Here is a 21,100-nt window from a genome sequence, read left to right as displayed (position 1 = left end):
TCTCTCTCTCTCTCTCCTCTCTCTCTCTCTCTCTCTCTCCTCTCTCTCTCTCCTCTCTCCTCCCTCTCTCTCTCTCTCCTCTCTCTCTCTCTCTCTCTCTCTCTCTCTCTCTCTCTCTCTCTCTCTCTCACTCACACACACACACACACACACACACACACACACACACCCTTGCAGAACACAATTCATTAATCTCGGGTCTGAGCAAGCTACTTGTTTCTCCGTGACAAAGATCCTGGTAGCAGCCTCTAATATCTATGCGATATAAAGTTGAGCTGTACCTGGGAAGAATGGAGCAGTGAAGTGAGATATCCTAAGAGATACCCTGGCCCCTGCTGCCCACTTGCTTGATGACTGAGCTCATTGTCTACCTCATTCAGAAGTGAGGTATAACCCCCTTTTCCAGGGCTGGGGTCCTTTGTGAGCAACTGTCCTGAGGTCTCTTAGAGGGAGAGAGAGAGAGAGAGAGCAGAGGCAGCTGAAGGGTCTGGCCCAAGAAAGCAAGCCCTTCCCACTTGTGAAGCAGACAGACCTTAGAGCTATGATAACAGTGACTGGTGTGGACCCCATTCTTTCTCTGTGTGGGACACATGGGACGCAGCCTGACAGCAATTCAACAAGCGGGGTGCAACAGCGTCAGTATTACAGATGAGGAGACCGTGGCAGAAAGCAGTTGTGGAGCTGAGTCAGACTTGGAAGCTAGGTTCCCTGACTCCGGACCCATATTGGAGGAACAGAGGGTGCTACCACTGGGTGCCACTCCAAGGCCACGCAGTACTGAGCCCTGCTGGAAGAGAGCCAACCAACAGGCCTCCCTTTGGAGAGGGAGCTGCAGCCCCAAGCCCCACACTTAAAGCTGTGTCTCTCTTGTACCTGCTCCCTCTGGTAACTTAGCAAGTAGCTCAAGGCCTGGGAAAGGTTATGTTCTCTATGGGGGATACTAACCCAGTACCCTCCTAGGAACTTGACGGTACTGAATGTGGCCCAGCTGCACCCTGTGTGGCCAGGCTAATGCCCTCTGTCGTTAGAATTCTTGACTGGCTGAAGCCCATTCCTGTCTCATCCAACTGAGGAGGCAGGGTGAAGAAGCTTCCAGTCTAGGTCCCTTTTGCTTGGCTCATGGGGATAGTGCCCCTGTGCCCCCCCCCCCCCCACACTTGTTTTTTAAATAGTCTCTCTCCAGGAAGAAGGGCGTCCAATTCTATTTCTGATTCTGGGAAGTGAGGAGGGCCAATGTGTTGCCATGGTAACCTAAAAATCCCCTCCCCCAGGCTAAGCCCATTCCCCAGGCTGAGGGCCTGGGAGGGTGGGGTAGAAGGGGTGGCTAGGAGAAGCCGAGCAATTCAGTTTGAGGGTGAAGTCGGTGTGTCTCCCCTGTGAAGGCAAATGCCCAGCTTGGCCTTCCCTCTTATACTTCATCTTAACCTTCCCAACAAGCACTGTGGAAGACCCCAACCTTGAGGAGAAGGTCCAGTCACCCTGGGAGAAAATGTTGTCCCCTACGGGTCAGCTGAGGTCTTGTCACCTAACAGGCCCTAGGGAATGTGGAAGTGACAGACAGGGCATCAAGGGAAGAAGGGAGGTTGCTTATGGTCTACCAGTTCTTCGACCCCTAGATCAGCCTGGCCTACTTGCCCAACACAGACCCTATTTGGGGCGCCCTTGTATTCTTAAGCAGCAGCTAGCTCTGTGAAATCCAGGTTTTGCACTCTTCCAGTACACCTGCCTTCAACACTTTGGGCCCTGGGGATGCTCCAGACATCTTAGAAAACTTAAGATCAGAGGGCTTCTTCAGTGGTCTCCCAGTGTGGTCCTACGCTGAGCAGCGGATCAGAAACTGCGGCTTATTTCCCTGGGGCTTTGTCTTGGGGCCTTGTACATCAGCTTAAGCGCTCCCAAGGCTGCAGATCCGTAGTTTTAGATCTGTGTAGGGAGGGCGTTCCATCTAGCAGAGCCCAGACAAAGGAAGGCTTCTGAAAAGACCCCGTAGGTTCTTGTGACCCAACCCTCTCTTGATGCTGATGGGAAATTGAGAGGGGCCTCAATTTCCTAGTTGTTTGCCTGCCCCCCCCCCCCGCACCCTCCAGAGCAATGCGAGAGACCCCAAAGTCCTAGACCCTTGGCAGCCCCGCAGTTTATCCTGGCCAAGGTTCACCCATTCCATGGAGACAAAGCCAGTCTGTGAAGGAGTTGGCATCTCCTGATCCCTGTCCCACCTGCACAACCCCAGAGGAAGACAGCCAGAGACAAGAACCCCAGCCTCAGGCAACTTAGAGAGGGTGAGGTGAGATAATCCACTCCTAATCTGGGATGTGGAAGGCAGAAGCCACTAGCTCTGGGGGGATATGGCTTCGGAGCTCCAGGCACAGAGAAATTTAAATAACAGATGTTTAAACAGCCTTCCCTGCAAGCCGCTGGTGCAGTGACCCCTCTGCTGTGATGTGTTGCAGCTTAAAAATAGCCCACAATGAACCGCTCTGAGCCCCAATTGACTCAAGCTTACGTAACTCTGCGTGAAAGATAGCCAGCCGCATCAGCCAGAGGGAGGGCAATGGTACAGCCACCCTGGTTACTGCTCACAGCTGCCTGCTCCTTGCCTCTACTGAGAGCAGACCCCCATCCAGAAGCCAGCTAAGTAAAGGGTGAAAGAATCCTGCCAGAAGCACACATGGTTTCATGGCTACAGCGCAGGGATCTCCAACTAAGCCTGCAGAGAGGATGTGAGGAGAACCAGGGACCCGATAAGACCCAGATTGTGGGGAGAAAATGATGAGCTAAAGAGACCAGAGCACCCAGGTGACAGGGTGACTGGAACTGACGGGGTATTCATTTTCCCCCTTGAGAAGGGGGCTTCTTGACTTGACAGAACAGGTCAGCAAAACTTATTCATGTGTGGCTGACACTAGCACATTGAGCCCGGGGATGGAGCCAACTCCCTTGAGGCCTCCAATTCTCCAAGGCACAGCAACATCCCTGGAGGAACAGCAACATCCCTGGAGGAACTTGTAGCACGGGAGAGGGAGTGCCGGCTTCAAAGCTAATTGAATTCTGTGCTATTTGTTATCAGCTACTTCTCTACTGGACCCTAGATCCACAACCGGCCACAAGCATGTACAAATCACTAAGCCAACTGAAGGGAAGCAGAGGGGAGAGGTGAGGGTCTCTTCAACATTGAGAGCATTGGCACTCATTGGTCACTCCCCCGGTGCCCATGCTGACCCCCTTTAATGAGTCAGTAACTTTTCTCAGTTCCTACCAACTGAACTCGAAATAGGAATCGCCACAGGCCAGATCCCCTGAGGTCCAATGGAGCAAGGGTAAGACAAAGCATATTGGGAATCTCAGGCCAGACTGTGGCTCCCCATCAAAGCAGGTCAGTCTAGTCACTGCATGCCTTCCAGGTGCGAGACGACAGTGACACCAGTGGGCAGTCAGGAGGCTGTGAGTCATCCGTGCAGTCCCAGCTCCCACCCTGGCTTCCCTTAGTCTTTATGGGCATTTCCTCGCCCCTCGGCCCCACTCGGTTGTCCCGGAAGGAGACAAGACATGTTTGTTTGGAACAGGCTCTCATGGAATCCAAGCTGGTCTGGGGCTTATTATGTAGCCAAGGTTACCCTTGAATTCTTGACCCTCTGGCCTTCACCTCCCAAGTGCTAGGATTACAGGTGTGTACCATCATGCCTGACTTGAAAGGTTAGTAACTTGCTGTCCACAGCTCTTAGTGGGAAGGGTAGACTCCAGAGTCCTGGAAGAAAACTCCAATCACACTATTCTAACCTTGGAGGCTTAGGCCTAGCAAGGCTGTTAATGAGGCTGTACCATTAGCCATTCACTGTACCTGAGCAATCTCCCAGCCACCATACACACACACACGCACACGCACGCACGCACACACACACATACACACACACACACGCACACGCACACGCACACGCACTTACACACACATACTAGAAGAGAGTTAGACCAGCCTCACTCAGCCAAAAAGGCCATTCAGAAACCTCCTAGTATGCCCAACCTATCTGGGAACCTAGAACCCCTCTATATGCCACACCCCCACCCCAGCTCAGTCACCATTTTGAAATCCTAAAACAATTCCAACTCCTGACACCCTAGAATCTGGAGCCTAGATGGACTTGGGACTATCAGATGATTGAAAATGGGGCTCAGAGCTTGGGAGCTGCTGAATGTGTGTGGGGTGCAATCCAGTACTTCAAGTACCTGCTTAGCTGGATGGAGCTCCTTTCTGGATCATTCTGACCCTGGAGGCCTTTGGCTCAGGAATTTCATGTTAGTGGGGTCACTGCCCAAAGAATTTATTTTACCCTTCAAATTTAGGGTTTTCTGGCTTAACAGGGTATATCAGCAGGATATAAGTGCTTGCCTAAAGTATCCCCAAGTGACAATCAGACCCCAAATCCCACATTCTAGCAACATAGGAAACCTGATACCCCTGTAGCTCTGCCTCTCGCTGCTCCCTTCTTTGGGACCCTTTTCTATGCTAAGGTCCCCTCTGTCCAGAGTCACCCTTCCTTTCTGATCTTTCTAGTGAGCAGATGAGCCGTGGGGAATAAACCCTTCACATCACCTCAATTCATGGCTTAGAACTCTTGGGTGCTCCCTTTGGGATGAGGTTAGGAGATAAAGACTACAAGTTGGGGGGATGCAAACCCCTCCCAGAAGGTACAGGGGCCACAGCTGTGAGGGTGCCTCAGGAAACTCCATTACCTCTCTCCAGTATCAGGAACAACACAGCTGTTCCGTCTTCAGTTACATATGGCCAAGCAGTCCATGCCTAGGTCTGCAAGGCCACAGCTTCCTCTGTGCCTGGGCTGAGAGGTAGCAGGGGTGCCAGAAGCGGGCAGTTTCCCCTGCCTTCTGCTCCCAGGACCCTCACCTTTACACCTGTTTCCCAGCTGAAGGGTCCCTTTTATACTTTAAACACATGTCCTTAGGGACCTTTGGATCCCTAGACCTTCTTTCCAGCCCAAGATGCCAGGGCAGGTAGCAATATGGGTAGAAAACATCTGGATGGCTGCAGTCCCAAAGAGACCTCATTTAGGAAAGAACTCTGCCTCCAAATCTTGAATCCCACTGTGACGGCATTTCTAAGGTACTCACAGGAAGGGGCCTTCCCCTTCTTACAGACCTAGGAGTCATCCAACCAGAGGAGTGGAGACCAGTGGGAGCTTATTCAAGGGAGAGTTAATATTGAGATCTCTATCTGGGGCCCGGGCTCCCCTGCACTCCAGCTCCTAACACCAAAAACAAGGCCCCTTCAGCAGTCAGAGCAGAGGGGAGGGGTAGGAGGTGGGGTTAACTTCTCCTCCAGAGAGGAACACGCCCCTCAGTAGCTATGCTGTAGTGTCCTTGAGGGTATAAATAGCTGGGGAAATTGGTCCTTCGAAGTTGGCTCCTTGCAAGTTAGAGCTGATGCCTCTCTGAGAGGTCTTCCCTCTCAAGGCTGCAGATGCAAGGCTGGCAAGGGTAGGAGGCAGACAAGTCCACGAACCGTGACATCAATGTACATGGATGTGCACTACATAGGGGGCCTAGAAGCACTGCTGAGGGAGGAGCGGTGGAGTAGCTAGTTCGAGCCCTGGAAGAAACCATCTTGGCTGTTGCATGCTTGGACACTCAACCTATACCCCCTTGGTTCATCCAATAGTCCACAAGGCCCTGTAATTGGATCTGGACATGTTTACCCTCCCTATTCTCTGGAGCCTTCTAGCGGACTCAGCACCACAGGGCCTTTGCACATGCTAGTTACTCTGCCCAAAATCTCTTAACCGAATTCAGCTTCTAATAGTCTATCTTCACCTGAAAGAGCTTTGGCAAAGATATCACCTCCTGGGAGCCTTCTCTCACCTCTCCAAAGCAATCCTCCATTCCCTCAATGTGCCTCCTTTCTTTCACAGCATATACCATAATCTGTGCTTGAATATTCATTTATTTTTTAGTGGTTTACACTGTGGTATCTGCATGATCATTGCTGAGTCTTCTGTGCTCAGCAGACAGGGTATAAAACAAGCATTCCATAAATACATGCTACAAAAGAATCCCCCTCACTGGCTCATGCTGGAGTTAGGGGCTTAAATGTGCTGTTTCCCACCTCCAGTAGCTTCTGAAAGTTAAAGGTGGAGGTTCAATGCCCTTCAGCTTGTCATAGCCCAGAGGCAGGTTGGGGTTAGCTCAAGGCCACTTAACAGATATAGTCCCCTTGGTCTACTGAGGGCTTAGGTCAAGTGGGCAGAGGAGGCTCTGAGAGAGGCCGGGGCCTTGATGTGCTCCTGTGATGCTGTGGCGAGGACTGTGGCTGCTCTGGAAGCACATTCACATCATCCAAGGCGCTGGGACCTAGGTTCACATAAGCTGGGGACAGCTGCACGTAGTGGTCCCCAAGCAAAGAGCTCACTACCTGCTCTACTTCCATCACTAGGGTTCTGAAGGTGGGTCGCGCTGCTGGGTCAGCCTCCCAGCACTGCAGCATCACCTGGTACCTGTAAAAAGAGGGATATCAGGTAGAGGGTGTCCTCCTACCCAGGGGTTCTGCAGCCCAATCCCTGTTGGACAAATAGAGATGAAGATATGTGACAGGGCCTAGAGCCCCATCAGGACAGCACTGGCTCTTCTCATCCCTGAGATGCCTGGCAGAGGTCCAGATGCATCAGCAGTAAAGAGTTTTCAATGACTATGCCCTGGGGCCTTCTCTGTGTGATCTTAGGTGTGTTCTCTAACTTTTCTGTGCCTAGATGGCTTCTTCTGACCACACAAGGTAAAAAGACAGTTGTGAAATCCTCAGCACATGGCTAATAGGCTCACAAGCAAATAGGATCATTACACCTTTTCCAGATGAGATATAAAGTGAGGATTAAACCCTGCAGAGAGAGTTGGGCATGGCGACACACACCTGTAATTCCAGCAGTGCTGGGAGGTGGAGGGAGGAAGATCAGGAGTTCAAGATCAACTTTAGCTACAGAAATGGTTCGAGGCCAGCCTGGTCTACATAGTGAGTTCTAGGATAGCCAGAGATACATAGTGATATCCTGTCTCAAAAATAAACCAACAAACACACCCAGGCACAGTGAAACATGCCTTTAATCCCAGAATTTGGAAGGCTGAAGCAGGAGAATCAGCCTGTATTCAAGGCTAGCCTGGGCTACAGAGACCCAGTCTCAAATAAATATAAATAAATAAATAAATAAATAAATAAATAAATAAATAAATAAATAAATAAATAAATAATAAAACCTCATTAAAAAAAAAAAAAAAGAAAAGAAAAAACAACAACAAAAACCTCTGCAGCAAAGAAGTCCCGGAAAGTTCAATGGGGCCTGAAAGAGAAGCATCTGGAGTAGCTCTAGCAGCACAGCGGTTTTGAAGCTGAGGTTCTGTGGGTTGGCCCGCTGGATCTTAGAGATGCCTTGTCATCGTAGGGATGGCATCCTGCCTTAAATTATAGTCTAAGTGTTTCAGACTCTCTGAGGGGCGTGTTGCTATAATACCCACTTTACAGATGAGCAAAACAGAGCCCAGCAAGGAAAAGGGACTCGCCCTACTGAGTGCACTCTGCCGTGTGCCACTTAGATCCCCTTTATTTTTTCGCTGGCTGAGAGTGTTACCTGTTGATGGCTCTTAGCTCAAGCCTTCTCTGGGCAGAAGGGAAACATGTTTTCCAATCTCACGTCTGCTCACCAGGGACAGCTGTGACAGTGACTGACTAATGCCTGGGACACAGACCCGGCCCCTTGGTCTCAATTTCTGAAAATTTCTGAAGGGCCAGCCCAGCTCCCACAGTGCTGTAGAAGCTTCCATCTTCCCATGCTTGTCATAGCCACCCTCTCCCTCGGACAAGCCCTGTCTCTTTTGTCTCCCCAAACCTACACTAAAGCCCCCCACATAGAACTCTCCACCTTACTCTGTTCAGAGAGCCTGTCTTAGATACAGGCAGGCAGGAACGTTAATTTCCCTTACTTCACACTGTATTCATTACTAAAACAGATAACAGAAAGGTCAAGGCCAAGATGGGGAGAGCTCTGAGAACTACTCACACTCTTTCTGGAGCACAGGACAGGAGTCATCAACAGCTCTACCTGTGACCTGGTTCTGCCTGTTCCAAGCGTGCAGACCTGAGCACAGCCGAGGTATGCCTGCTGATTAGGGAGCCAAACCTACCCCACGGGCACTGATGATGACACAGCCACCGTCATCCCTTGGGAATGAAAAACCCTGAACTACATGCGGTGAAAAAGCCCTGATGGAGAGAGCAGAGGGACTGGTGTGGGAGCTAACGAAACCTTCCTTTGAGGCTGAGTGAGAGGCAGAGATGGAAAACAGCCCCTCTCTCCCTTTGCAGGAGTGGGGTGGGGAAAGAGATCTGGGAAACCAAACCACTGGCCTCAACCCAGACTCTGAGTTGGAATGCTGTTACCATGGCAACTGTGAGGGCCTCTCAGAGTCCTTCCTTGCATGGGGGTGGGACCAGTACACAGATAAGTAAACTGAGTCCTAGAGAGGCTCCCTTTCCTGGTCAACCAAAGGGTCAGACAAAAAGCCCGACAGGAGCTTGGTCTCTTGCCGCTTCCTTGTCTCTGGGGCCCAGCCCTGCCCCCCACCCCCAGCCCCCTTTACATACTCACAGTGTATTGGGACAATACTCAGGCTGAGGCAGGCGACGGCCCTGAGCCAGGAAGTCAGTGAGGTCAAAAGGGTTGATATGGGGGTACGGTGGGGCACCTCGGGTTAGCAGTTCCCACAGCAACACACCAAATGACCACTGTTGGAGAAAGGTGAGGAGACTAACTCAACTATCACCCCAAGTCTGCAGGCAAGCGGGTCCTCCAGATCCTCTGTCTCTCAGAGTCCTTCCCTGGAAATGAAGGACCCCACCTCTGTCCAGAGCTCACACCTTAATACAGTACACATTTCTTCCCTCTGTCTCCCACAAGGACCCTACCTCTGTCCAGAGCTCATGCCTTAATACAGTACACATTTCTTCCCTCTGTCTCCCACAAGGACCCCACCTCTGTCCAGAGCTCATGCCTTAATACAGTACACATTTCTTCCCTCTGTCTCCCACAAGGACCCCACCTCTGTCCAGAGCTCATGCCTTAATACAGTACACATTTCTTCCCTCTGTCTCCCACAACTTCAGAGTTACAAGCCCTGGACAGTTCATAAGGAATGAAAGAAGTCACAGACTTCTTTTGCCCTGGCAGATCCCGGATTCCATTTCACATTTGCCCACGACAAATGAGCTATGGGGTTTGCCTAGCCTGGGGAGTGTCTGAGCTCAGATTATGCAGAAGTGAGGCCAAATACTCTAAGGCATGGAGGTCAAGGGGACCTGGAGCAGAGGGTGCCTTACCACATCAGACTTGGTGGTGAACCGGTAGGTCTGAAGGCTCTCCAGGGCCATCCACTTGACAGGCAGGCGAGCATGGCGCTGTTGTCGAACACTGTAGTATTCCTTGTCTAGGATGTCACGTGCCAGACCGAAGTCAGCCACCTTGACTGTGAATGACTCGTCCAGCCTGCGAAGAGGGACTCACACATAGAACTTATGTTCGGCTGGACTGCAGCTCAGTGGCAGAGCACTTGCCTAAGAACTGACTCCCACCAGGTCTTGGGCCCACCTGTCCCAAGCCCTTCAAAGGACTCAAGAACCACACTCTCTAGTCCTATACCAGGCAGACAGAAAAATGCCTAGGGCTGCAGAGCAAAGGGCGGATGGGGTCTTCTCCTAAGGTGACCTTTAGCAGCTGCATATCCCCATAACCTGTCCCTCCGTTTCACCCCAGCTACTCGGCCACTCACATGCAGTTCCTAGCAGCCAGGTCCCTGTGCACAAACTTCTGCTCTGCCAGGTACTCCATGCCACAGGCTACCTGCAGGCCAAAGCTGATGAGGTCCTTCACAGTGGGGTTCTGAAGGCGTGAGAGACAGGTGAGCATAGGCAGAGGTGGGTGCTGGCTGACATCTCCCACCCCGGATGGCAGAGCACTGACCCTCTGAGGGGAGCGAATGAAACGAAGCAGGTCTCCATGGCGCATATAGGGCAGCAGCACCCGGGGAAGCCCCTCTGGGGGTAGCATGATACCGATGAGAGCCAGAATGTTTGAGTGATGTAGGCCACGCATGAGCAGCCCCTCCCGCAGGAAAGCCTCCACCTCCTGGACCTCTGTGATGCCTGTGGAGTAGCATAGGTCAGGCCAAGGGCATAGAGGCCCTTTACAAGGGTCAGATGGAGACTGTCGGGGAAGGTTCCTCTCTGGGTTCACTTGGTAAAGCGGCAGCACAGTAGGGACAAAGGACCTCTCAGCCAAAGGTCACTCTTCTACCCACCCAGCCTATACGTCACTTACGACTCAAAGACTTAATGGCACAGTGGATTTGATTCTGTGCCTCGTCTGTATATTCTCCGTGGTAGACAACACCAAAGTGGCCTAGAAAGAACAAGATGGTAAAGAGGGACCTTAGTGTCGAGACTCACGGCATGCCCTCTATAACTAGCAACCTTGGAGCCCCAAGCTGGCCAGTGTGACATAAAAAACAAGCAGCAGCCACACAGTGGTGGAGCCATTTACAGTCCTCCCATGCCCACTCATCCACACCAGCAGCCGCTGAAGATTAAAGTCTCCAAAGATGACCCCATGGAGGCTCAGAAGTTAAGTAGTAGCCTCAAGGTCATACAAGTTAGTGAGAAGACCAAGGCAGAGTCTACTCCAACTGTCCCTCCAGCACATGTCAATCTCAAGACTCCTCCTCTGCCCCTGCCCCACCTCCCAATCCATCCCCCACACCTTTGCCAATGACTTGGTCACTGTGGATGACCACTCGTTCATGGGGAATCAGTACATCCTTGACCTCGGCCAGGAGCATCCTGTCCAGATCCTTGAGCCGGAGAGACTCTGTCCGCAGCAGTGGGACACTTGTCCCATCCCCACTATCTGAAGATTCTTCACGGCTCAGAGGTCTGGAAGCTGTATCAATGTCAGAGCGTGTTGTTGGGGAGAGGGGGTGAGAGCTTGCGGGGGAGGGGCGAGCCCTGGCTTCCAGTGCCTCCCACCATCTCACCGTGGCCATTTCCTCTGTAGTCAGAGCCAGAGTAGAATGCAGACAGGGGCATGTCTCTGGGAGACCGATCCAGGGATGACAGGTCATCTAGGTTGGGAACAAGGACTGTGGAAAGACAGCCCCTGGTGGTGAGCCTCTCCAAGCTCCTGAGGACCAAGTCCCACTGAGGAAGTGTGGGAGACCCCCAAGTTCTGGGGATTGCAGATGCTACCGTTTGGAGGTACAGGCTGAGTCTAGATGAATGTAGGGGGCTCACCTAGCTGCTTTTTCCGTCTCTGGGAGTTGAAGACAAGGGCAATGGCCAGTGCAGCCACAAGCAGGATCAAGACCAGCAGAGCAATAAGGAGTGTATTCTGTGAGGCCCTGCCTGGGCCTGACCGAACCACTTGGCCCAGGGTGTGACACCCACCACCGACACAGACCTGAAAGCAGATGGCGGTTTCAGCCCAGACTGCAGACGCTCAGCTCATGGTTTCTTACAAGGGCCAACTGTGTCACCTACCTGCAGTGGGACACCATCCTTGCCAAGTTGCAGGGAGGGGGACAGGGGGCAGACCACCACATCCCCCCGAAGCTCGTGTTGGCAGATCTCACCACCCACGGTCACGTTCACACTCACGCAATCTGCCACAGCGCCAAGCCCAATATACTGCAGAGACAGTCATAAGGGTCAGCCAGAGGCTGGACTCTCTCTGAATCGCCACCGTCCCTCCCTACCCTATCCCTTATACCTACCTCGAACTTAACTGAATGCTCTTCAGGCTTCAGTGGGGCTAGGCCAGCTCTGGGCAGACTGGGTGGGGGCAGGAAGCGGAAACCAGGCAGTGTGAAGCCAGCTGCTCCGTCCCCCCAGGCGCTCAGATTCCCGGTTGCCCACCCCTGAGGGTTTCGGACCACATATTCCGGCAGGCGGCACTGACGCTGCTGTTCCAGAAACGGCCCTGCACACTGCTGAGACCCACGTGAAAGTAGTGAGGCAAATAGCCCAGCCCTGACTGCTCCAGGCTCCTCAGACCAGTGTGAGGTGAAGTTGGACATCAGGGCACTGGTCCAGCCTTCCTCCCTCCTGGCCAACACCCGCTCTACTCACCCTGTTCTGCACTGCTCTTTGTCCATCATGGAATAATAACGCCAGGTGCCATACTGAAGCCAGATGCTGGCCATGGATCGTGACATGGGAGCCACTGTGGAGAAGGGAAGGGTGGTGGGTTCAGAGGACTCAGGGAGCTGGTTCTCTCATTTCTTGGAGGCCAAAGCAGTCAAGGAGCTGGCACTTACCTGTAACCACAGTTGGGGGTGATGTCCAACATGATGGGGTCTTCCTTGTAGTGAAAGGTCCAGGAGCCAGGCACCTCCGCACCTCCGATCTGCAGATGAACAGGGACCCTGGCTGTGCCAGCTCCAGGAGGTGTGACACATAAAATCTGTTCCTCGCTGACCCTGCAGGAAGGAGAGATTGGGCACAGGGGCACCTTCTTGTGATGTGAGGCTTACCTCCTCCGGGGTTTAGTAATCCCTCCTACGTGCCCTGTCGGTTGGCTTTCCCACCCACCCATACTCCATGGGTCTGGAGATAGGATGCTCTCAGTAAGACCTCCAAGAAGACAGGGACGGGAACAAGTTCCTGTACCCTTGACTGGAGACAGTGGCCTCTGTGGTAGGCTCTCTTTTCTCTGGGTTGGAAGGAACAGCAGCTCCTTCTTGGAACTGATCCCTACATTGACCATGTGACTGAGCCCCCTTCTCTCCACACTGGCAGTATCTAGGTACCCACTAGTGCGGCTCCCTGGGTGGGAACAGAAGAAAGGGTCTCACAAGTGAGAGGCTGCTTGGTCGTCCCCATCGGGGATAGGGAAGGCAGGGACTACGTTGTACCTGAGGCTTGAGGTGACCTTAGGCAGCAGCCTGGAGGAACCTGTTAGGTTCCCTCAGATATCAGACCAACTCAGGATGCAGATACAAGCTGGAGTCTCACAAGGGCAGGGACCTGTGGCCTCCCATAATCTTGCCTGATAACACTTACTGTTCCAACTGGCACTGAGTTCCATTGACCAGCACAGCTCGGCTGGTGCCTACAGACAGGCTCTGGCCTTCGAGGGTGAGATAAGTACCCCCAGCCCGTGGGCCAAAGTCAGGTTTTATTGATGTCAGCAGTGGTTCCTAAGAATATGGAAATGGAACCTTTCATTCCAAGTCCATCCCTCTGGACCACCCACGGACCAAGGGCAAAGACCGAGCAGTGTAGCCTCACCACGAAAGAGAAGCCTTGCCGAACAGAGCTGCCTTCCACCCGGAAGTGCTTGCCTGCTGGTGTGTTAGCGATGAGAAGGCTCACATTTGTAGTCCCTGCTGCCTGGGTGGCTAGAGGCTCCAGCTCACATTCAAGTTCCTCTGCAAACGCTTTGTGGAACTCTGGCCTGGGGCACCAGGAAGGGAACCCTGAGGTCAGTCAAGAATCACACAGGGCTGGCTGTGTGCCTGCCACAAGTCACGAGGCTTATTGAACCTAAGAATGACATCTACACCCATGCCTTTTTCTGACAGCATACAGGATGGAGTGGGACAGGGTCCCATAACTAAACAGACAAATAGGGCACATTCAGGCTCAAAAAGGGACACGGACATATTAGACACACGAAGCCAATATAGCTTGTCCCTGCCCTTCACAGAACATGGTCTCACAAACGAGGGGCTGCTTGGTCACTCTCAATCAGGGATAGGGAAGGCAGGGGCCATGTTATACCTGCGGCTTGAAGAGTCCTTAGGCAGCAGTCGGCAGGGACTTTGGCCCACGGTGATCTGGTGTGTTCCCTCAGGTACCACATCAGGACGCAGGTAGAAGTTGGAGCCACATAAGGTGAGCCTTGTACTGCCCCTTAGAGGTCCACTGTGAGGATAAAACTGAAGTGGAGAGAACAGCCCACGTTTTTGTGTGGGGTTGGACTCACTCAGTCCCTCCTGCTTCCCCCAGAGTCCCCTGCTATACCTCTGGCCTATCTCACACTCTGCCACTCTAGGTCACATGCTAGTCCTCATTTAGACTTTTTTCCTGCCTCCAGAGCCTTTCTGTGTGCCATCCCCTCTGACAAGAACACCTTCCTTATGGGCGTTTCAGAGCAAGGAAGATCGTGATCAGAATTTTTTGACACCCCTCACACACACCCTGCTTGTCCCTCTGTTACCCGAGCCCCGCTGGGGGAAGCTGTACCTCAGTGATCTCAGGTGGACAGTGGTCCTGTTGCCAGGAGCCAGGACACTCCTCCTGCCGGCCACACCGGTCCCCGCACCAGCCACATCCCATGAAACGCTGTGCTCTCAGGCAGCGCCAACAGGTGAGAAAGTGTCGGCAGCCGGGGCCCTGGATGGGCACCTTGAAGACCTTGGGGTGACCAACAGGTGACTCAGGGATGGTTAAGGGTGGGGACCGGGCCCCAGCGACCCTGCTGCTCCCTTGGTAGATTAGAGAGGTAAGGTCCGCATATCAATGCCTCTCTGGGTTTGACAGAGAGGCTGTGATACCACCACCTGAACCCCACGTTCTGACCCAGCACACCTCACCTGGTCCCCAGAGGCAAAGAGTAGGTCATTCCCAAGGCGACTGACGTCCCGGTGAATAGGCTGCCCGCTGCTTCCCAGGGAGAAGTTGGACACATACAGCAAGTAGCTGAATGACCTGGCTATCTCCACCTGTCATAGGTCAGCTATGAGAAAAATGGCAGGGGACAGGGACAGGAACGCAGAACCAGATGAGGGTGGGTTGAAGGACCTACCTGTAGGATACGCCCGTCTGCAGTGCCCATGTGGGCCACCGTCACGTTGCCAAGGCGTGTCACGTGCAGCGCAGTGACCTTCACGGATCCTAACAGTCCATTGAATAGGTCCACACGTAGGAAGGCGTTGCTGGACAGCAAAGGGAAGTAGTGGCAGCGGAAGCTGGGCGCGGGGCCCTCTACACCTGGCTGGGGAAATCCAGGCAAGGGAAAGAGTCAGGGTTCAGGACTGTGCACTGACTCTTCGGGGCTTTTGTCAGGGATTACAGCCGCTCCAAACTACTATCCCTCACCTTCTTTGACTAGAGGAGGCCCAGAGCCTGCCCCTTACCTACTACTGCCATGCTCACAGGCTCTTGGAGATAGCAAGGGCAGGGAAGAGAGGAGACCCAGTCTAGGGAGCCAGATCCCTACTGAAGGGACTCTGGCCAGTTTGAAAGTAGCGAGTACAGCTCTGACAGGCCTTCCCCGTCTCTCCCATTTCCTCTGCCTTGCTAAAAACAGTTAGATTACATTCCTGAAGCTAGCCATCAAGATCTATTCCCCTATTTGGCCACTTCCTCCTCTTGAGGCTGACTACCAAGGTCCAGCTATCAAGAGTGTTTTTTTTTTTTTTTTGTTTTTTCGAGACAGGGTTTCTCTGTGTAGCTTTGCGCCTTTTCCTGGAACTCACTTGGTAGCCCAGGCTGGCCTCGAACTCACAGAGATCCGCCTCGCTCTGCCTCCCGAGTGCTGGGATTAAAGGCGTGCGCCACCACCGCCCGGCCAAAGGGGGCTTTTGATTGCTGTACTTTAACACTCTTGAGCCGGGCGGTGGTGGCGCACGCCTTTAATCCCAGCACTCGGGAGGCAGAGCGAGGCGGATCTCTGTGAGTTCGAGGCCAGCCTGGGCTACCAAGTGAGTTCCAGGAAAGGCGCAAAGCTACACAGAGAAACCCTGTCTCGAAAAACCAAAAAAAAAAAAAAAAAAAAAAAAAAAAAAAAAAAAAAAAAAAAAAAAAAAAAGCCCCCTTTGATTCACCTAATGAACATGCCCAATTAAAATTAAACACTTCATCCTAACATGTGGGTTCCCCCTTTACCTTTAAAAACTGCCATTTGCCTATGTGCCACGTCTGTCTCCTCTCTATCCAGAGACAGTCCTTTGTCCCTCTGGGGCCAATACCCCTGTCCCTTTTCCCTTGTTCCCTTCCCCTTCTCCCTCATCCCTGACCTCCTTTCCCACGGCATCCTAGCCCATTCCAACACAGACCTCCCCTTTTCTCTTCCTAAGAATGACACCTGCAGGGTCGTTTGCTGCTGTTTTCTGCCTGAGTCAGGAAGCAGATCTTTAACTTTTCTTCCCTGCTTAATAAAGGATCTCTCTGTGAAAACAGGTGTTTAGGTGTGGTTTGTGCCTAATCCGGGGTCTGGGAGGCAGCCCTGCTATGTGGGAGTGCCCTTCAACTACAACCTGCCTTATCCTGCTAGGTCCAATCTGATGATGAATTATGGAGTCTTGTAGACCCAGCTGGTCCTCACATCCATTCATTTACCCAAGGCCTCACAGACCCTCAAGAGCCAAGGCACTCTTAACCGGAGTACTCTCACGCCCCCTGCTGGCTGTACTCTGCCTTTGTAAGTACATCTTAGCAAACGTCCGTTCTGGGCTTCAGTTCCCCTTGCAGGGGACTGGATTCTGAGGTTACCTGGCTTCCCAAGATTGGCTACATGGGTTCCCTGAGATTCCATAGATCCTTCAGTTACCTCCCTCAGGTACAAAAATAAAACAAGGCTAGCCCATGACCTAATGCCAGATTAAGCCTAAGAAGTTGGGGGATTGTGAGTTGAGCCAGCTAGAGTCATGCTCGCTATTCTCAAAGGGAGTTCCAGGACAGTCAGGACGGTTACACAGAGAAACCCTGTCTCGAACAAACAAAAACAAAAAGAAAAAAAAAGGTTGGGAGACACAAACCTCTCCCTTGTCTTAGCTAAGAGGTGTAAATTCTTAGGACAGAGTTGTGAATGGTCCTGGGAAAGTAGGAAGCCAATGTATGTATTTAAGATGCTGGGGTTGGGGTAGAGGAACAGGAAGGGCCAGGAGAGAGCCTTAAGTGTTCAGAACCTGTTTCAGTTCACACAGAGTTAACCCATTCCTGGACCTCAGTGATGATAAGCAGGCCCAGGGAGGGGGAGGGGCAAGAGCAAGCAGTGTTGAGTCTAGACACCCCACCTGACCTGGTTCTATATCCTGTTTGGGTGGGGACCTGGACTTTGTCATCGTTTGAGAAGGAAAGGGGCCTGGCCCTAGCCAGAAGCTTGCCAGGTGTTTTCATCATGACTCAGGGACAGGTGTGGCTCTGGTGCTCAGAGGCACTAACTCAGGTAAGAACACACCCATTTGTTTGCCTCTAGACCCTAGAGGGTCTTAGATTTGGGTCCTAGGATTGACTAAGGTCTCTAGCCCTGAAAACACCTGCTTTAAGTGTCCCATTCCCCATAGCTGTTCCACACCCTACCTGAACCCATGCAGGCAGGCACTAGTCTTTAGAGCAACCATTATGAGTACACAGTGGCTGCTACAGTGGTGACGTACTTAAAGTCACTGGACAAACACTGATCTACATATCTTTAGAAACCTGGCATACCTCCACACCTAGCGCCTAGCCGAGATTAGTTCTCCTGGTGCCTGGTACCATGCAGTCATGACCCCTCTAGCTAAGTTGGGAGAGGTTCTGATTTCTCATCTAGATTCAGACAAAAAGTTCTTGCTCCCAGGGTTTCTCAACCGAAGTGTACTCAGCTGAGGAGGAAGGGTTAAAGATCTCCACTCCAAGGCTAGGGATGTTGCTCAGCAACAGAACACTTGCCCAAGATGTCCAAGGCCCTGAGTTCAGTCTCTAGTATTGGACAAAGAAAGGAAGAAGGAAGGAAAGAAAGAAAGAAAGAAAGAAAGAAAGAAAGAAAGAAAGAAAGAAAGAAAGAAAGAAAGAAAGAAATTTTCACCAGGGCTGGTGCATGCTTTTAATACCAGCATTTGAGAGGTGAAGGCAGGAAAATCTTGAATTCAAGGCCAACCTGAGCTATATATACAATGTGTTCAAGGCCAGCTTTGGCTATAGAGCTAATCCTGTCTCAAAAACCAAAAACAAACAAAAAAAGGCTGAAGATATAACCCATGGTAGAGGCTTAGCATACACGAGGCTCTGGATTTGGTCCTTCAAGTTCTAAAAGAAAAATGAATTCCTCCCCCAACACTACGTGTAAAATCAATTCCTCCAGGGCATTAACGGGAGCTGGAAATCAATCAGTCGAGAGTATCACAGCCACTGCCAGGCCTGGTGGCACAGGCCTATAACCTTAGCTACTCCAGAGGCTGAAGCAGGAGGATTACAAGTTCAAGAATTGATTGGGTTTAGAGAGTGAGTTCAAGGCCAGCCTGGGTAACTTTAGTGAGACTCTGTTTCAAAATTCAAAGTATAAAGAGAGAGGAGGGTGCTGGAGACACAGCTTATGGTAGAGCATTTGACTACCAGGTGTCAGGCCCCAGCTTCAAACCGCAATTCCTAGTATGTCCAAAATGGGTGGTGGTGCTGGTGGGGACAAACAAAAAACTGTCACAGCTGAGCCAAGGGCACTGGGTGGCCAGAGACTCCAAGGGTGTGACTGTGGGCCAGCTGATAGAAGGCCATTCATCCAACACCCCATCCAACCTTTTTTCTTGCCCTAATCTCTCAATAGTCTTTGGTGAGACTATTTGATTGGTTTCAAGGAGTTAGCTTTCGTTTTGTCCTCAAGAAAGCATTTTTGTTTTTACTTTTTACTTTTATTTTTGGCCCTCAAACCCAGGCCTCACATCTCCTAGGCACTCAAGGTAGCATTTTAAAGATATCCTGTTTCCTGTTTGTTTTTTCTGTTCTTGCTCCCTGACATGATGCGCGGCTGTGAGGCCTCCTGCCTGGAGCAGGGCTTGACTACAGTGACGGAAAGGCCAGGGTGGACCAGTTCCAACCAGCCCTTCCTACGCCTTTACTCATTCTCAAGTGCTTATAGCTGCTTGCACAAGACTGGGGTGAGGTTTCCAGGAAGCTTCTAGACGCTGGGCTGAAACTGCCTTTCCACTATGTTCCAGATTTTCCTGTAATGACCCCGTGGAGAACGGGGTTACTAAATCACAGAACACGCAGGCTCCCTAGGAAGCCCCCAGACTCCCAAGGTTCCCTGGAACCTGTTGGGATGGGGTTTTTCTGGCAACCCTGCCTGGCAGAACAACACAGTGCCTTTATAGGGAAGCGAAGCTGTGTTGGTAAGCAGCTGCGGATGTTTGGTTATGAGCATCTGCCGTGTAGTGTTTGCCTTTGTGTATATATCCTTCTCTGTGTCCCAGAGGGTGTGGGGGGTGGGCAGGTTGGAGGAGATGCCTATTATTTGACCTGGAATTTGGAAGTTGTGCTGGCAGAGGCAACTATGATGTAAGCCCCTCCTCACATAGCCAGGGAAAGCACCTTAAAAAAATCAGATGACAGGAAGGTTACAGAGCAAACGAGGCAGAGGCGTGGGCCTCATGCTGGGATGAGCTTCAGTATGGCCTTTATTTGTCTGCTTTCCCCAACTACCTCCAGAACTTAGGGATTGCGAAGAAGAGAATGCTTCATTCTGCCTGCCTTCTCCCACCCAGCCCCTGCCAGTGATAGCAAGGAAATGGCCTGTATTCAGCCCCACAGAGTACTCACAGGTCAAGGGCCTGCTCTTTCTGCTCACCGGATTAGGACAAAGACTGGGTGTCTGGAAGAAGTCGAGGTCTCTCCAGGGGCGAGGAGAAGTTGAATTGTCGCAACAGCTTTCTACACCCTTTTCAATCAGGGCGTCCAGCTGGTAAATGGGGAAGGCACATACCACAGAGTTGGGACCCATACCAGAGCTACCATCTCTGACAGTCACGAAGACCCCAAATAGCACTTCCTGGCCCTCTGAGGCGCTCAGCTCCACGGCGAGTTTGGCATCCACTGGAGCAGAGTGGGCTGCCTGGAGCACTGGGTAGGGTTGTGTGCTCTGTGGGACTCCCCGACGCCGGCGTTTAGGTGCAAAATGACAGTCCAAGACCAGCTCCCGGTAGTCGCCTATCTCCGGCTCCACAGCATTGAGCCGGGCCACACGAGTCTGCAGGGCACTCGGAGGGCTTGTGACACTGGTAGGCTGCACGGTCAGAAAGTAGACGAAGTCTCCCGAGCGGAAGCTGTGCACATATTCAATAGGGTAGGAGGCCAGATACTTGGGCAGCACAGACAGCGAAGGAAAACCTGGTTGGAATCCAGAAGCATCGGCCTTAAGGCGCCGGATGGACACTGAGTGTGGGCTAAAGCTAGCGGCCAACTCTGGGTCTAGTGAAGATGCCACATAGAAGTAGGAGGCATGGCCCTGCTCCACCACAGTCACCCGAGTGCCCAGGGGGCTAGCCACACAGTCCGGGCAGGCCTTCGGATGGTTAGTGTTTGCTGAGAAGAGGCAGGCTGGTGCTGCTAAGTGCAGGCCTTTCTCCCGAGGCTCCAGCTCATACAGGAAGCAGCGGCCCTGCAGGGTTGAGCCACAGCTGACCAGGGCCGGCAAACCGGGCTCGATCACCAGCACTAGTGTGTCTGTGTCGTTTGGTGGTCCATGAGGGCCTGGACCACAGCTCGCACAAGTCTGGCAGCCGGGATCCCCGACAGGGCCCGTGGTCAGGTGCTCTCTATCCTGCAGATCAGGCCCAAGCACGTGCAGGCGATTGCGTGTAGCCACAAACACCACACTCCCATCTTCGCTGTCCTCGTAGGTTGCCATGGCCTGTACCTGGCCACCCGCGGAGAAGCTGGGGACCACATACTTTACATTAAAGTCTCGGGAGGCTGAGAAGGGTATTCGTGGGCACTGCCAGTCCAGGTTGGTGGACGCCGGCGGCCACAAAAGAAGCATTAGCAGTAGAAAGGACTGTAGCAGCAGCAGAAGCAGCCCCATTGAGACTGAGCTGGAACCCCTCGGGAATCTCAGAACGTCCAGGACTTGACCCACCAGACTCAGGTCGGAGCTGAGACCAGCATTAAGTAGCAGTACTGAAAGCTCCTGGGCAGCTGACCCCGACTCTGGTTCTTGGCAAATCCAACCTTTCCCCCCTGCCCTGTGGTCTGAGCACCTGGCTGTGGACCCACGGGCAGGGCAATGGTGCGACCACCTCACTTGCGGCTCCAGCTGCTTCTTCTAGCTGCCGCTGCCGCCACAGCTACTTGGATCAAAGTCGA

The 21,100-nt window shown here is 52.4% G+C and overlaps 1 protein-coding gene across 1 annotated transcript; it reads right to left on the bottom strand.

The window, feature by feature from the left end:
* Positions 1 to 160: 160 nt before the first annotated feature.
* Positions 161 to 21,100, bottom strand: Mst1r (macrophage stimulating 1 receptor). The gene is made up of 20 exons (XM_052720347.1): positions 19,587 to 21,100; positions 14,847 to 15,035; positions 14,635 to 14,763; positions 14,285 to 14,455; positions 13,820 to 13,977; positions 13,328 to 13,493; positions 13,100 to 13,236; positions 12,355 to 12,516; positions 12,167 to 12,260; positions 11,812 to 12,024; positions 11,579 to 11,725; positions 11,333 to 11,498; positions 11,077 to 11,181; positions 10,803 to 10,982; positions 10,365 to 10,445; positions 10,008 to 10,189; positions 9,817 to 9,926; positions 9,368 to 9,533; positions 8,640 to 8,776; positions 161 to 6,500 (listed from the first exon to the last, which is right to left on the bottom strand). The coding sequence occupies exons 1-20, from the start codon at positions 20,817 to 20,819 to the stop codon at positions 6,242 to 6,244; spliced, it is 4,185 nt and encodes a 1,394-aa protein (XP_052576307.1). The 5' UTR covers positions 20,820 to 21,100; the 3' UTR covers positions 161 to 6,241.

This window comes from Peromyscus californicus, unplaced genomic scaffold (genome assembly GCF_007827085.1).
Source record: "Peromyscus californicus insignis strain IS unplaced genomic scaffold, ASM782708v3 Scaffold_11__1_contigs__length_118956290, whole genome shotgun sequence".
Taxonomy (NCBI): domain Eukaryota; kingdom Metazoa; phylum Chordata; class Mammalia; order Rodentia; family Cricetidae; genus Peromyscus; species Peromyscus californicus.
The sequence above is the reverse complement of the archived record's forward strand: the minus strand, read 5'-3'. Positions and strand labels throughout refer to the sequence as shown.

Bases quoted from the DNA above. Each gene is read 5' to 3' on its own strand.
- Mst1r (XM_052720347.1), bottom strand. From the start codon at position 20,819: ATGGGGCTGCTTCTGCTGCTGCTACAGTCCTTTCTACTGCTAATGCTT. The intron at 13,237-13,327 runs GTGAGGCTACAC...CCATATTCTTAG, and splicing joins GGCAAGGCTTCTCTTTCGTG to GAACCACTGCTGACATCAAT. The intron at 10,446-10,802 runs GTGTGGGGGATG...TGTTCTTTCTAG, and splicing joins TGACCAAGTCATTGGCAAAG to GCCACTTTGGTGTTGTCTAC.